The sequence below is a fragment of the Scophthalmus maximus genome, chromosome 11 (assembly GCF_022379125.1).
Source record: "Scophthalmus maximus strain ysfricsl-2021 chromosome 11, ASM2237912v1, whole genome shotgun sequence".
Lineage (NCBI taxonomy): Eukaryota > Metazoa > Chordata > Actinopteri > Pleuronectiformes > Scophthalmidae > Scophthalmus > Scophthalmus maximus.
In genome coordinates this window covers 19,716,767-19,734,199 of record NC_061525.1, presented here as the reverse complement: position 1 = coordinate 19,734,199, position 17,433 = coordinate 19,716,767, and the positions used below count along the sequence as shown (strand labels likewise).

General features: G+C 46.7%; 1 protein-coding gene across 1 annotated transcript in view; it reads left to right on the top strand.

Annotated features, from left to right (window-relative positions):
* The window catches only part of LOC118299628 (calsyntenin-2-like), a 204,623-nt gene that overhangs the window by 184,541 nt on the left and 2,649 nt on the right, over positions 1-17,433 (top strand). Inside the window, exons 10-16 of the mRNA XM_035623491.2 lie at positions 1,565-1,731; positions 3,461-3,609; positions 8,719-8,930; positions 11,341-11,511; positions 11,640-11,785; positions 13,326-13,449; positions 17,234-17,409. Coding sequence (XP_035479384.1) covers positions 1,565-1,731; positions 3,461-3,609; positions 8,719-8,930; positions 11,341-11,511; positions 11,640-11,785; positions 13,326-13,449; positions 17,234-17,409 — 1,145 coding nt within the window. The remainder of the gene's footprint in view (positions 1-1,564; positions 1,732-3,460; positions 3,610-8,718; positions 8,931-11,340; positions 11,512-11,639; positions 11,786-13,325; positions 13,450-17,233; positions 17,410-17,433) is intronic.

Sequence of the window (17,433 nt, the reverse complement as noted above, 5' to 3'; positions counted from 1 at the left end):
GGTGAGTCATCAGCAGCTGGGGAAAAGGTCAGAAGGAAGTTATGAACTACAGGGGAGCTATTTTCCAGTCCCACTGTAATGGTGAATGATAAATGGACGGCGTTTATACTGCGCTTTTCAAGTCTTGTTGACCACTCAGAGCTCTGAACACAACAACTCACATTCGCCCACTCATTCATGCGGCGCCGCTACACAGCATGCCGCACTTTGGCCATCACACATTCACTCTCTGATGGAGTTAGCCGCCGGGGGCAATTTAACGTCTTGCCCCAAGCACATTGTCCTCGTGTGGACTGGAGGAGCCAGAGACTGGACCACCGACCCCCCGGTTAGTAGACGACCCACTTTATCCCCTGAGCCACAGCTGCCGTTTGTGCTTTACGTCTTCATGTCAGCTGATTTAGAAACATATGAAGAATGTACAGTACCTGTAATGCCAAGGCCCTAAGACGAGTGACAATGGAGATGGTGTAACACCCTGGCCACACTAATGCAGTTATGTATATATATTTTTTTTCTATTACAAAAAATCTGTCCACACGTCCTTCATTTAAAAAAAAAATAAAAAAATGTATCTCCATCTAGATGAGAACACAATAAACGACTACAAATATTCAAACAAGCATGTGGGGCCAGATTTAATCTACAGTACATCATCGATATGTCCAATACCAGAGAAGAACATTCTGAGCATGCATGGTGATCTTGGTCTCCTTTGGCGACAGTAACTTCATTTGACATCTGTTCCGTCACCTTCACTTATCCAGCCATCAGTAACATGCAGTAATGCTAAAATGAGTTGCAGACTTGTAATTCTACCTAGCAGTTGTAACCAAACATGGAGCATATAGTTGCGGTTATAGAGAATGCATTGGGTGAAGGATGCGCGACGTTAGTGGGCAAACTGTCGGGATAGACAGATACATTGATAGAGACCAAGAAAATAAATTTCCTGCTACACACCTCAGTTTTATCTTTGCCCGGCGGTCAATGCTCCTCTACATCCTCCTAATGTTTTTGATGTATGAACAAGATCTGATTTTTTTGATAGAAAATGCTGGTAGATGAAGGGACTGTTCTAAACCTTTTAGTGCTTTGATGGATTAATGCCAGAAGAGGAGGAGGAAGTGAGGAAATACATAAAAGGAAGCAGAGGAAGCTGAGGTTTTGATACCCTGAGCTAATGACCTTTCAGCTAATGAGAGGTCGGACTCTCCTCCCGGTGGCAGTGGCCTTTATGGAGTTCAGAGGGCGTACTTTTAAATGTGTTGACTTTTTCTTTATACTTTGTTTAGCCTGGATGGGACGACTGGGTAACACTTGCACTTTTACAGCAGCACTTTGCCTTTTAGTCTTATTATCACCATAATTTGGTCATCAGGGCTCAAAATGAAAGTGGAGACAAGCAGGACACACTGGTGGCGATTACTGTAGATTAACCTTAACCCCCGAAATCTAACTGATCTTCTAAACCTCAGAGGTCTCTGTGACTCATTGAAATGCTTTCACTGAAAGCAGGCCTTTTATGAAATACTATACTGTATGGTTTTGTGTGTGTCTGTAGGCGGGGAGGTGACCAAGCCGAGGTTCACTCAGTATTTCCGGGGCAGCCTGTCGGGACTGACCATCCGACCGGGGAAGATCGAGAGTCAGAAAGTCATTTCCTGTCTGCAGGCCTGCAAAGAGGGACTGGACATCAACTCCCTTGAGAGCCTGGATAAGAGCATAAAGGTACACACAAACACACAAACACACACACGCACACACATTAGCATATTTCTCAAAATGTTACTACTTTATTACAGCAGGGGTTTTTTTTATACAAGTTCTCTCACAACAATCACGACTATACTGAGCATTTTACAGTGAACGTTCCCCTCTGGTGTGTGTGCACACAGAACACACAGAATACATTTTCTTTAAATCACCAGGGCTGAAATCTCCAGTCGGCTTCCCCCCCACCCCAGCTCAGCAGCTCCGCTAATCCATCTCCCTGCACTGTGGAAGATAGAGGCCATACAAGATGGATAGGGGTTTGGGTGTAGACTCAAAGCTACCCCCTTCTTTATCCCTCCCTCCCACCCACCCACCCACCCACACTCAGCCCCTCCAACTCCTTCCATCATCCTCTCTTCCTTCTCTCGAGCTGCTCTTTGCGCCGAGCTCCTGCTATGACACGGCCACAAGATCCTTGCCAGCCGCTTGAGAAACAAGGCGGCAGAAGTTGGCAGATACGGGAGAGGAGGACAACTTCTCTAGTGCCAGTGTATTTTATCTGTTGAGATCTACTTCCCTTTCTCCGTCCTCGCCACAGACTCGTCTGGCTCCCGTAAGTCCTCTGAGAGTTGGGGGGGGGGGGCAGCATTTAGCCAAGCAGGTGGAGGGCTGGCACAGCGCCATCAGAGGAGAAAAGCATGCAGGGAAGGAGGCAGGTGGCGGCGAGCGCGTAACTGCGACAGAGAACAGAAAATGAGAGGAGACAGCGGGAGAAGAAGAGGCATGAAGGGGGAAATGACAGGGAGAGAGCTGAAGTTTTGTCAACCTGCTGCTGAAACAAGTGTGGGAGACTCCAGTGTAGTTGTGTTCATATCCACCTAGAAGGACGATGGGCTTCGAATTCCCACCAACAAGCGCCGGAGAACAATAACCTCTGTCTCAACGTGCTCGTGGAGGGAGTCAAAACCACTGTTTCCTTCATGTTTTAGGACATTTGTTACGTATTATTTTCCTCCCTACACACGAGTTATCATTCATTTACACCCAGTTTCAAAATCCATCAGCAAAGGGCTGAAAACGATGTCAGATCTTGTTGTCCAGAGGCGGCGAATCAGGGGCAGCTGGACTTGGTTGCAGATGTTTCCTCCTGATACAACGCCTCTGGATGACAATGACCTGGATGAATAAGAATCTCCGCAGACACCAGAGGAAGCACTACGAAAAGCACGATTTGCAGTTAGTGAGGTATCTTCTGGGGTATTCCTTTCCTACGAAGCTGGTTCACTTGTCTCCAGGTTAAATCACCATGGTAACTTGTGCGGCCCAACTACCGACCAATCAGATCACTGCAGTCATCGTTCTACACGATCCTGAAAGGGACAAAGGAGTTAAGAGTAACGTGACAAATAATGATTTATAGATGAGTGGAATGTGCTTCATATTTCCAAATGAATTGGGTTAATAAAGTAACCACACAGCGAATCTAGGGTCCAGTGGTATTGCAGCATGTTGCAGTTCTTGGAAGAACACGGGACCGGCAGCTCATTCTTCAAAGGTGAACCCTGCAGGTTCTCTTGGCCATGACCTTCACTGTCCTTGAGTTTGTGTTTCTGAAGAGAATCCTGACAGCAGACTTTACATAGCATCATAACTCAATCAGAAGCCATTGAGTGCAGCTCGAAATAGCCTCGTTCCTGTCGACATTCATCACGATTCGTCCCTCTGGTTTCTTCTCGTTCCACAGTTCCACTTCAACCCGGCCCAGTCCATCCTGGTAATGGAGGGAGAGGACCTGGAGAACATGAACACTGCCGTGAGGAAGGTCTCCTACATCAACTCTCGCCAGTTCCCCACACCGGGCATCCGACGTCTCCGCATCTCCACCACTGTCCAGTACGTAAAACGATTATTTTTCTTTCTTCCACTTGTACTTAAAGTTTCCCCCCCCCACCTACATTTGTTTCCTTTCATCCTCCTGCCTCTGTTTCTCAGTGTCTCTCCTCTCTCCGGTGTGAGACGCTTTAACCCTCTTCGACATTTCTGTGAAGGAGTGTTGAGACAACACAGCAGACATCACACTCTGACTGATACATAATTCCTTTCTCACACACCCCCTCCTTCTCTCACTCCTCTCTCTCTCTCTCTCCCCCTTTCTGTCTGTGAATTTCCTTTACTCTGCCGTCGCCGTCCTCCTCCTTTAATACGCCACTTTCTGTTCTTTTGTTGCCACCGGGGGCCAGTTTTGTTACATTGTCATGTCATGCATTAATAATTCTGCCTGCATGGGTTTTTCTCCAGCAATGAGGAATGAGAGAAAGAGAGACACAGAAATAGAGGGAGCGAGAGAGAAAAGGGGACCGGAAGAGCGAGAGCTGGCTGGTAAAACAGCCCACCTTGGCGGGTTACCATTAAAATTCATGATTGTTTTAAATATATGTAGACCCCTGCAGCACAGCCCTGGGGGCTCACTCCCCGCCCTTCTGTTGGCCTCGATGCACGACTGCGGGCTTGAAAACTTCATCTAACAGCAGAGGCGTGTGTGTGCGTGCGTGCGTGCGTCTGTGTGTGTGTGTGTGTGTGTGTGTGTGTATTCAATGCAGCAAGAGCCACACCATGCTAAACTCAGCTGAGGTAGCTGATTATAAAATCCATAATAACATTATCCCATATTTTGCGTTTTATCTTTTTTACTCAACTCCTTGTGAACATTACAGGTGTTCAACCTCTGTTTATTGTTTTTGTCCTTCAGGCCTCGCTGACCTGAGCTCATTCAACCTCATTTTGGAGGGTTTTTGAGGCCTGCTCCGACTCATAGCCTACTGTACACGCATATAGTCTTTAAGTTATACATTTATGGACATAGACTTTATAGACACTAATCTAACAGTAAAGATCCTGTGAGATGATGCCACCGAATGAACCGGTGCTTCCTGTGCACCGGCGCAGGTGCCGCGGCGGTAAATCTGCCTCTGTGTAGCTGCCAAATGAATGATTAGATTTAATGAGACACATTCAGGAGGGTTTGTGGAGGTGGCGGTATTTTTGGCTCTTCACGCTCCCGCGCAACATGAAAGATGAGTTCAGAGATTAATCATAATTGAGCAGTAAAATGTGGGCAAAATGAGTTCTGCTGTACGAGGGAGGAAATGCAAGTGCACGTTGGGCACCAAAATTCAGTGGGATTTTCAAAAATAAATTAAAAATTCTATGTCCTCAGCTGTGCTAAGGCTCAGCTCGGTCCTTGCTGCAGTGTTGACTGAGTTCAGTTTTGTTGCCGTGCAAGTGTCTTAGCCGTTTGACATTGTGTCTGTGACCAGTGCGGCGCTCGTGTTTACAGCAGCAAATTCATGCGTGGAGTCTCGTTGATATCCAGTTATTTTACGCACCAAACGGACAAAAAGCAGAAAAGATACATTTTTCACTGGGAGCCTGAAACGTGGCCCGCTGCCACAACATGTCAGCGGCTGCTGGGAAAAGCTCCCCTCGCTGCTGCAGACAGCATCGGTCCACACAAATAAACAGAGGTGTTAATTAATTCCTGCAAATGCAATTAAATTTGTTTCGAGCCGGCGCCTAATAACTGCAATTACTTCAGGCATCGAGAAAATAAAAGTAACCAGCATTAATCTTCGCAACAGGCCTTTTTAGGCTCCCCTGTCATACTTCTTTATAATTAAGTTGGACTGGCTCCAGGTTTGTGTTGCTGGGTTGTTTTGTTTTTGGGAAGGGGGCGGGGGGGGGGGGGGGGGGTCAGCTGGCCCACACAGCAGCCATCTCTCTGCATCACTGAGTTTGTGTCTCCCACTGCTGTCAAGAATGGCTTAGTGCCCGCACAGCGAACAGACACACACCACCAGCCGCCGTCGCCGCTGGATAGAAAAAAGGGACAAACAACACGATGCCCCGAAACCTGTTGTCGTCTCCAACCGTGGCCTCAGACAACTGCGCGGGATTAGGGACAATTGTTCCTCTTTTTTTTCATCCGGCTGACACGCGCCATCAGCTGAGTTAGAGCCTGTGAGTAAGTTTCGTGGATGCGGCGTCGAGCCACGCCAGAGGCAGGTCTCTGTCCTTCCTATTCGGAATGTTCTGCTCTGTTAGGAGAGCGGAGCAGATAAAGAGGAGGGAAAGTACACAGCCGTTTTGTGAGAGATCAGCCAGTGGTGATCAATTACATGAGTCATTATGACATGAGAAACATGGTAATTCATATCTCTGTATTACTCAGGTTTCTGTCTGTGACTCCTCCACGCACCAGTCAAATCCCTGATGGAAGTCCTGTTACAGTCCAATATTTGTTTTAATTCTGTTGCAGATTTTTCCTATATTATACAACTCACAGGCTAAATCCACAAAAATATGTATTTTTTTCTCCACTTTTGCTACGTTCACGTCTGTCATCCCCACTGCTGACTGCTAACTAACTGCTGTAGGTGGGCGCGCAGTGGACCAGCTCTCAATTAGACCCCGCCCCCCAATTCTACAGATTGTATCTTCATATGCAGTAAAATATTTTGTAGTAGGCATAACCTTGTTGCCTTCCTGTTATTTCTATATATATTCATAGAAAAACGCCCCGGCTAGCGGTGGGAAAACACATGTAGGTTTGTGCGTGTTTCATATTTCCCCGCCCCCCCACGAACGCCCTCGCTTGTGTGAACCTGCGTCTGGGTGTCTCACTGTGCGGTTGCTGGGAGCTCCCAGCGTGAGCCGACGTGGGTTCGTCCCTCGCAGGTTTGCCAGCGGAGGCTGTGCCGCATTCGAACACACGTGCTGTCGCACGCCGGCAGGCAGACACGTGCGTGTGAGAGCACAGCGGGCGAGCTGCTGCTGGTCTGGTGTTCGGCGCCCCCCCCCCCCCCCCCCCCCCCCCCGAGCACTGGCAGAGCGTTTTACCTCCTGGATGAATGCCTGCTTCTCTGGTTTCGGGGTCGGGACTCAACAGCAGCTGTGGTTTTGGTGCAGCTAAAGAGGCCCTGGTGCTGTCGATGAGCTTTATTAGCCGATGTGGTCGTTTCATGGTTTTTTTACCTTCTGATGCTGCCCGGGTGTGTACAGCAGCTTGTGCGAGGGGCCAGCGCCGATTCACGGGGTGTCCCTGTCACCTCTCGGTGTTGTGCGTCCACCGGATGGTCCCCGCTGACCTTTTCCCAATGGAAAAAAAAGGGATCAGCCACGTCACGAGTCAGAGGAGGAAAGATAAAGAAATGGACTTGACAACACTGTCATGCGCTGAAGGGCGACTCAGTGGGCTTGACATTTCAGCGAGGACTGTGGACAGAGTCGTGGTATGGGGACAGATTTCGTCCGAATGTAATTACTGCAATAAAAATGTTTTGACACACTTTTCACGGTAGAGAGAAGTTTACTTTTTACGTCTCCAGTTTCTTTGCTTTCTTCCCAGCGAGCATTTGCAGGTCAAGAGACATCAAGGTAAAAGGAGGCGTTCAGGCATATCAAGAAAACTGGAGTTGGATGAAATGAATAGAGTACCACTCTCGAGTCTTGTACCACGCCACACATCTTGTCTGTTTAATCCCTACGCAAATATGAAAATTATCCTAGAATTATCCATCCATCCATCCATTATTTATACTGCTTATCCTTTGAGGGGTTGCGGAGGGTGGGGGCTTGAACCAATATTGGAATTATGTGTTGTAGTATTTTGAACGTCAAACTTTTCCTTTAAAACTGAACTAATTTTGTTTGAAACTTGATAGACAGATAGATAAATAGATAGACAGACAGACAGACAGATAGATAGATAGATAGAAAGTTAGATAGATAGACAGACAGACAGATAGATAAATAGATAGTTAGATAGACAGACAGACAGATAGATAGATAGATAGATAGATAGATAGAAAGTTAGATAGACAGACAGACAGACAGACAGATAGATAGATAGATAGATAGATAGATAGAAAGTTAGATAGACAGACAGACAGACAGACAGACAGATAGATAGATAGATAGATAGATAGATAGAGATAGATAGATAGAAAGTTAGATAGACAGACAGACAGACAGACAGATAGATAGATAGATAGATAGATAGATAGATAGATAGAAAGTTAGATAGACAGACAGACAGACAGACAGACAGACAGACAGACAGATAGATAGATAGATAGATAGATGATAGATGATAGACAGACAGACAGACAGACAGACAGATAGATAGATAGATAGATAGATAGATAGATAGATAGATAGATAGATAGATAGATGATAGACAGACAGACAGACAGACAGACAGGCAGATAGATAGATAGATAGATAGATAGATAGATAGATAGATAGATAGATAGATAGATAGATAGATGATAGACAGACAGACAGACAGACAGGCAGATAGATAGATGGATCATTTTACCTGAAATGTGCGGTGGGAATAGTGTCACACAGCTTTGAGTCTCTCTCTGTTCCGGCATCTCCTGCTCGTCCAGATTGTGTCGAGGTGTTTGTTAATTCATAATCCTGTCGCTGAAAGTCTGACGGCCGCTGACAGAGGCTTCTGGTAATGCAGTTAGTACGTTTGCAGGATTACTCATGAACTGCTGAACCGATGTTCATGAAATTTCGGGGCTTGAGGAAGGAAGGAAGGAGCAGATCCGGATAAATGAGCAGATGCAGGATCTTTTTGAAAGTATTTGAGGGGGGGGTTTTAGGTAATTACATTTTCCAGGCAGTCAATCCAGTAGTTGTGGAGATATTTCAATGAAAATCATAAATGTCAACCTCATGGTGGCGCTAGAGGAAAACCACCAAAAACGTTAGAATTCTTCTTGTGAGAATCATGAATGTTTTCTCAAGATAACAAGCCAATTAAACCATGCAACAGTTGTCGAAGCTATTTCGGCCTGAACCAAAGTGGCGGCCGACCGACCGACATTGTCGCCCCCCGAGAACTGTAAGAAAGCCCACGCCACCGCCAGCAGGGCCAGCTTGATATATTTGTTTCCGTCTCTCCCTCCTGCTGTCTTCCTTGTCTGTCTCTAGGTGTTTCGGTGAGGACACGTGCATCACCATCCCGGACATCGAGGCGGTGGTGATGGTGCTCCAGCCCAGCGAGCCCAGGATCACCATCACCGGAGCGGAGAGACTGAGCCGGCCGGCGTCCGGCCTCAGAACACAAGGCGGCGTGGCACTTTTCCAGGACCTCCACATCAGCAGCACAGTGACCAGGGCAGACGCCAGCGCACATCACACAGGTAACGGAACCGTAACGTCCAGCGTTAGCGTCCACACTCCGAGCGGAGTTCGAAAAACAACCTATATGAACACATTTTATAATATAGTTGCGGGAGATACTAACCTCTCCGTATCCGTCCCAGTTAAATATTGCAGTGCTTTGTTTTCTTTTTCATATTAACAACGTGTTCACTCATTCATGCAGTGCCACCTGTTTCACGATCAAAACAAACCTTCAGAGAAGGCTGAGCTTCTCGTGGCGCCTCGTGGCGCTGCAAGTCAGCAGCAGCAAACGTTCACACAGACCTACACACAATGTGAACCAGAAAGCGAAAAAGCTAAAGGGGCGAAAACATCAGCTCCTCAGCGGAGGTCACAAGGTCAGCTAGTAGCACCAAGTCCCTTTTCGTTGAATTTATGTATAAGCCCCCAAGTTAAAGATGTGATTTGAAAAATATATATATTATTTTAAAACTTGAAGTAAGAGGGAGAATGAGCGGCCACTGTAAGTAAACATTACTACCATTATAAAGATCACCATGATGACACTATTTTCACAGGACAGCTACAACCGCAAACCATGTAAGACACTGTTTGTATTATAACTTTAGAGGTATTTTTTTATATATATATATTTGTGAAACTATCTCTGAGGCCAGAGGAGCAAACTTTATGTGTGCAACAATATCCTAACTTTTTACATAATAAGAACAGATGCCAAGGACAATTCATTTCTTTTTGTATAGAGCCAAATCACAACATTTAATATCTCAAGGCACTGTAGGACACAGAATTAAAACTTGAACCATTTTGTTATTTAACTGTCTTCGAGTTAAAGTACGTGAAAGTATTAAAAGCAGCAGAATGACACGACAGTACAGCAACATTATAACTGATGCATAAACAATTTTGAAGTTCCTTCTAACGGCGTCTAACTTCGGGAATATTCTTTCTTTTCTATGAACTGTCCGTTTTGTTTTGCAAATGGAAAACAAAACTGAACTTGAGTGCAGGACTGAGTCAATGTACCACAGCTCTCTGCTCACCAGCAGCAATCTGCGGTGTAAGCCGGAGGGATGCTCCGCTGGCCTCGGCAACATGCCGAGTCAGTTTCCTTCCTCTGTACGGGTCTGTAGGTATTAGCCCCTCTGCTGTTTTCTATACCCTCCACCCATCCGTCCCTATATATGCACCTGCAAACCCCCCTCCTGCTGAGTAAGACCTGCGCCGACCAGACCGCTGATTCTCCAGGTCGCACCACCGTGACCCGCAGTAAATGAGTGCGACACACTCAGTCAATGCTGCCGGCGGCTCCGGTCTCGCCCGGCGAATCCGAGCGCGGAGGCAGGAGGATGCCAGCTCAGCCCGGGCCCCCGGCACCCGGCACCCGGGGCCCCCCGGCCGCCTGCTGCCAATTAGGGGGAAGATGAGCCGAACGGAGAGGGAGGTGTTTTTTAGCCTTTGCGTTGAGCACAATGCGGCGAAAAGGAGGAAGAAGGAGAGCACATCGTGGCGTCGCTTTCAGGAGGCCGGCGGAACTCTTTCTTCTGGTGAAATGGAGACTGCGGCTGGGGGGAAGAGATTAGCTGGGGAGCCTGGAGAAAGACACAGAAGTGGAAGGAAGGAGAGAGAGAGAGAGGGAGAAGAAGAAGAGATGGGGAGAAAGTGTGTGTGGGAAAGACGCAGACGCGATGGAGCTCCGTAATGAGCAGATTTTGTGTTCTCTCGAGGCTTAAAGGATTCAAGATAAATCACACATTTCTTTTGCAAGGCATGAAATAAGTTTCTTTTGGACGCTGCTAATCACCCCTTCGCCCTCTCCCCTGCTTTGTCTCTCTCAGTCATTCATTTGTCTTTGTTGAGCGCCGCCTCAGTCCTCTCTCTCTCTCTCTCTCTCTCTCTCACACTTACACTCTCTATTCACGGCCTCGCTCCGATGCCTTCACTAAAAGCCAAGGTCATCACTTCTTTCTTTAACTCATCATCCTTAGCGCTCAACATTTTTCGCCCATTTGCTTTCGGGGTCGTCTCCTGTTCTCTCTGCCCTCTTCTGCTTTACGCTTTTCATGTCCCCACTCCAAGTCTTTGTGTGAAACCTAGTGGCTTTTCTCACACACGTCTCCTTTCTCCTCTTTGCAATTTCTTTCTAGGAAGCCCAGCTCGATTATTTATTTTTTCTTCCACGCCACACACCCACACACACACACTGTGGCTCTATGATCAGCGTTCACCGCACAAGCACTCACACTGTTTCGGGGACAGTCCCGCTGTAATAGCCGGGAGAAGGTGTGTCGTGCCTCGTGCTGTATGAATTATGGTTCCTCAAAGTGTCCGGGGGTTTGCTTCCACAAAAAAACGTCTTGGCACTGCAGCGCGGGACAATAATGGGTTTGTGCGTGTGTGTGTGTGTGTGTGTGTGTGTGTGTGTAGCACGTCGCCCCGGGGTGCTGGAGGAGATCATTCATAACTTGGACTATTGCGACGTCCTGGTGCTGGGGGAGGAGCTGAGGCCAGAGCAGGAGTCCCTGCAGCTGCAGCGGAGCGCGCTGCTCGGGAAACACCTCGACGCCACAAACTCCACCTCGGGAATGTCCATATACGGTAGGTCACCACGGTAACAACACCAACGAAGCTGCACCTCTGGGTCGGCCGCTCCACCTCGGTTGTCCGTTTGCAACCCTCAGCCTTCTGCGCATGTCGTCAACTGCCCCGTGGTCTCTCTCCCACAGGTGTGGACTCCATGTCCAACTACGAACAGGTGATCCGACAGGTGCGTTACTTCGCCTGGCAGCCTGCGCCGCTGGCGGACAGGAGATTTCGCCTCACCTGCTCGGAGCTCAACGGACGCTACACCAGCAATGAGTTCAACCTGGAGGTCAGTGTGTGAGCGACCGCTCGACTGTAAAAGTAGTGGCACAGATAGCTGTCGGTGGAGCTGCCAGTATTCCATGTGGATTAGTTCGAGAGGAAACGTGTCATCGGGGGAGACGAGGCTGGCCGGGCATCAGCAGACCAATCCGAATTAGTGAATGGGTCTGGAACACTGCCGTTCATTTTTGATATTCCGAGGATTCCTCTTTGTTCTTCTTTTTGAAAAAAAATGTATAATTATAAAGATTTAGTGATGATCAGTTTTTGAAACCAGTATACCAATATATTATTTTTATAGGGCATTCAAAAAAAAAAGGTGTCGCTTGATGTTTACTTGAGTCTGCAACGACGACGAACCCTCACCCACTCGGAGTTAAACGCATACGTATAAAATCACAGAAAAAGGAATTGAATGTCACGTAGACTCTTTGCTTTATCTTTAGAATTCCTGGAGAAACGTGAGCGACTTTATTCTTATCGTGTTGTCGGCGTCAGAAACACCTCGGATCTCTCCACATCAGCAGCAGCAGCCATCTTGGTTGTCATGCGAATACGAGCTCGCTGATTGGTCCACCATTCTGTCCAGTCCTTTTTATCGATGTTCAAAGCGAAAACAGCAAACAGAATGTGGTTCCAGAGAATCTGCAGCTGTTCTCCGTCATGAACGGCAGCAGTGGTGTGCGGTGACTTTTACAGAGAGCCGAAGAAACAACCACGAAACATTTTAAAATGTGCCTCAGAAGGTCGTCCTGCAGCATCGCTTCCACCCTTTAGTCGCAAAGCATCTCTTTGGAAAATAACAACCTGAACATGACAATTTCTGCGAGACAAAAAAGGACACAAAGAAAAGAAACCTTCACTTTTAACTCGAAATGCAATTTCACACTCGAAATGCAATATAGCGAAAACCTTCGTCGATGAATCGCTCGTGAACAATCGATGCAACACCGAGCAAGTCACTGTGAAGCTTTCAGGTAAAAAGAAAATGTGCACTTGAAATTCTGCATCGCTTCTCAAAAAAGCGGACCGACAGTCACGTCGGTGTGATTGTGATGAACCAAGTCCTGGTTCAAAGGACAACTGCCACGCTGAGCATGTCACGTAACGTCCCTGAACTGTTCCTTCACACACACACACACACACACACACTCCACCTGCAATACACTGTTCTTACTTAATGATTAAATGCCAGGATCCCCTCAGATGTGACGGCTAACCTCTGACGTGTTTTATACATTCTCCGGTGTGAGTGAACCAAATGTTTCAAAAGATGTCGAGTACATTTCTCCTTCCTGTATCGAGCCGACCCTGTCCCCCCAACAAGGCATGAATATATTCCCTTTCATGTTTTTATCATTTTAAAATCTGGACTTAGCAGCGTTTAGAATATTTCTGAGTTGAGTCACACAGGTGCGACTGAACAGACTGTAAAACGTGAGCTCTCCTCACGTCATCTCTTCTTCTTCTTCTTCTCCTCCTTCTTCTTCTCCTCCTTCTTCTTCTTCTCCTTCTTCTTCTTCTCCTCCGTGTATTCCCTTACCCAGGTGAGCGCGCTGCACAGCTCCGAAGCCGGGGAACACGTCAGTCACATGGTGGCCCCGCCTCAGTACATGCAGGTGGTCCACCATCCGTCCATGATGCACAGCCTGTACCCGAGCCACAGCTCCGGTAAGAAAACACACACATCAGTAACACTTCCGGTTCCTCTGGAAACTGTTTGATGTATTCATTTTAATTCATGTGATAATTGACTGGTTACAAAAAACTCCAAACCCCCAAATGCTTATAAAACACAATAACAGCACGAAGCATGAAGGGAAAGATGCAAACTGTGTCGCCACGTACCTTATGTTAACATATGGTTCGTGTATTATCAGGAGCATTATCTTCTCATGGCAAATATTGAAATATACAGTTGTAAAGTTTAGGATTCATGTGTTTTTTTCTTGACTTGTCTGAATACGGATCAGTCTCTGGTCGGCCAAAGTTGATACTTTACTCTCTAACCTGCTGTTTACATTTGTTTTTTTAACTTATTAATAAATGATCATATTCATGATCATTTCTGTTGCATATTAAGTTGTGTTTTATTATCTTAGAGTTCAGTTTTGCGGGGGGACACACGTGTAAAGGGTTAGAACATGTGCTGGTGAGAGATTAAAAAGTCGGATGTCAGAACTGCCCTGCCGTGTTGGTGATGATTAATAAAACAAATTAATGATAATTCATAATGTGCGAGAGAAACTGTAGTGCGTGTTACCCACGGCCCAGAGAACTCAACCGAGCCATAAATCAGTGTTCGCAGTGTTTTAGACGAGACGGGTTGAGAGAAGGTAAGAACACAGAGGAAATGATTCAAACAATCACACATTTGTAGCAAGCAATTAATTTTTGAACACACCTTTTGGAAAATATCAATGTGATAAATGTGTGTTAAGAATCAGACCCTGGAGAAGCTTGTGCACCACTGAGCAAATAAAAGAGCCCAGTGAAGAGGCAGCTATTCATCCCGCACTGACGAACATGGATCCCGTGGATACGTTCCAGGGGAATGCTCGGTTCTGACTCTTTCTTCTTCTCATATTGTCTGTCAGATTGGTGCTCTCACACAGTGTGAACCTGCCCTGTCAAATGATGCAGCGGGCTTTCCCCCCCTCTGTCTGTGCATGAGTGAGTGATCTGAAGGAAAGAGAACATGGTGAGGGGGAGAGAGATCGGTCTTCATCTACCACAGGAGATTTAATTATTCATCAGCCTCTAATGGAGCCTACTTACAGTCCTGGAGAGTTCAGTGGCCAGTGCTGTTAATGGCCCTTGAGTTGGGCCACGTGCGTGTGTGTGCGTGTGTGTGTGTGCGTGTGTGCGCGTGTGTGTGTGTGTGTGTGTGTGTGCGTGTGTGTGTGTTAAAAGGAGGTCAGAGGAGCAGAGATGGTGTTAATCAGAGACTGAGATTCCCAGTCGTGGGTTCAAAAAATGAAAAGTTCGTAGCACATGTGCATGTTTTTATATGATAACACGATGTAGTGCATGTAGCGTTGCAGTGTGCAACCAAGTTCCTCCGAGCGGCTGCATGAAGCTTCTCTCTGAGGAGGATCAAAGGCCGTGGGTTTAGTGTGAAAGTCTGGAGAACGAGACGGAATCAAATGATCATCTGAGAAGTCCCCAGCGAGTGACACCCTCATTAAACACACACACACACACACACACGCACGCACGCACGCACTACATCAGCAGAGACCAGTGAAGAGAGGTCAGGTGCGCAGAAGCCGTTTTATTTCACTAGGCTGGAGATCAAAGCGGAAGAAATAAACATTTTAGATCAAGACAAATCCCTCAGAGTATGTTGTGCTTATGCTTCTACAGTAAATAGGGTTTATGATACATCTCTGCGGCCGTGTGCTGCAGGCCTTGTAAAACAATCTGCACTTAGAGTAATCAGTTATATCAAATGCTTCATCATAGCCACAAACTCCAGTCAAAGGTTTGTAGTTAATGTGATTCCTTCAGAGCGCTGCAGCCAAGCTGAGACAGAATCAAAGACTTTTCTTTTCTTCTTTTTTTTAATGGCTGACATTGGTTTAAATACAGAGAAGAATCATCGGTGGCAATCAGCCTATTTTTTTTCTTTTGCTGATGACTGAATAGCTCAACAAGAGCACAAATGTCCATTCATTACAAACATGGTTATTTAATAAAAACCTGGTAAAGGTTGTGGAACGGTGATGGATGAAGAACAGACAAAGACTCGGTTTCACACGGGAACAGAACCAGCGGACCACTGTGTCACCTGACTTCCACCTCTGCTCCTGTCATAATTAGCGCGGCCACTAGAGGTCACCTTGACAATAAAACGTAACTTTGGGTCGTAATAAGCTGCTGCACCTGTAAATAATAAAGATGGACGACATGACAACTCCCCAAAAGTGAAGCCAAACCATCTTGATCGCCCCCTGGTGGCTGGCTGCAGTATGTAACGTAAACCACGTCAAAAATAGACCTTAAGTAATTTTTCTCAGAGATGAACAATTATTTAGGTCGTTTTTAATCACAGTGGGATCATTTAAAAGTTATTTTATGCTATAAAAATTGGGGAAAAACGGCATGATTGACACTGCAAGATGGCGGCAAACATATCCAGGATATTTTAGCTTCATTATTGTACGGGAAAAGTGGAGACTTGTCGCCCATCTTTATTTACCGTCTGTGTGCTGAACAGACGACCTTGTTACTTAGTTATCTGGGCAGTCCGTCCAGTAGTTTGAGACACTTCATTCAAAACAACGAACGAGATCCTCGTCACGGAGCGGGAGGTGATGCGAGGGGTATCGCCACAGTGAGTGGGCTTCATGCTCAGGGACTTGAACATCTGTACAAGATTCATGGCGGTGATTCAAGATCCCAATCGTCAACACAGGACCCACCTCAGTTGAAGGTTGAAGAGGCCTCTCGTGCAGTAGCATGGGGGAGAAAAAGAAATCAATAGGCCATTATAAAAGCCAATCAATGTCGTAGAGACCAAAAAGAACATGATAACGGCGGCACAACATGAGAAAAAAAACACCATTATTCCGGACGCGACATAGATTCTGCAGCTCCTTTAAATTCAATCAGGCCGCACCATATTGCACCACCGCTCGCAATTATCAGTCCCCTGAACATGCCGGACCTTTTTGTTTTTTCATCAAGATCAAAGAATTGTTCCCTTGGAAAATCTGTGAAAAGGGGAAAGAAAAAGGGAAAAAAAACGCCCCCCTCGCAAAAAACTCGCAATGTTAAAGAGGGAGATTCAATTCTGGCCCTTTGTCCAGATAGATCCGCACCAAACCTTTGATTTGTCCTCTCTCGGCCCGCGTCCCGTCCGGAGCCCAAAGAAGACCCCGTACATTTTTGAGTGGATCTGGATAAACGGGTGGCTCCAGCATCGCCCTTGGCCGAGGTATGCCATCTCCGAGCGCTCTTCTACTCTCGATCATTAGCCCTCAGAACAAAGTAAATACTGCACCACTGACTTCGGACCAGGGTTGTTTTTCGGTCAATCAATCGCTCCGCCTCTGCCTCGTAGCGATGGGGCCCGATGAAGACCTTCTTCTGACCTAGGGCCACACCGCCAGACCCCACCCAGCTTCGTTACCCGATCGGTAGAGTCTAACCCATATATGTCATCAGCCTGGCAAACGGTACCGTTATTTATTTAACATTTCAAAACTTTATTCACGACATTTCGACTTTATTCTCGTAATGTAAGATTAAAAAATATAAATGAATAATAATAATAATAAATGTTCCTCCTCATTTTTTTCCTTATGCCTGGCCCTAATACTCTTCACTTTTCTGTCCTTCTATCGAGGGCATTGTGCATTAAACGCAGGGCCGTCGGAGAGTGCCAAGGAATCCCTTATCGTTTCACTTTTCTTTATCTCACCGCCCTGTCTCCCCTCTCCTTGTTGTCCAGGCGTACCGAGCGCTGCCACGGTGGTAATCGTGATGTGTATCGCCGCCCTGGTGGTGGTGGTGGTGCTGGGCATCTACCGCATTCACCTGAACCACCAGCAGGAGGTCAAGCTGGCCGAGGCGGCGAGAGAGGCGGACGTGAGCTCGGCTCTGTCGATCACCGTCAACCCAATGGAGGTAGGAGGTCGAAAGGAATGTGGT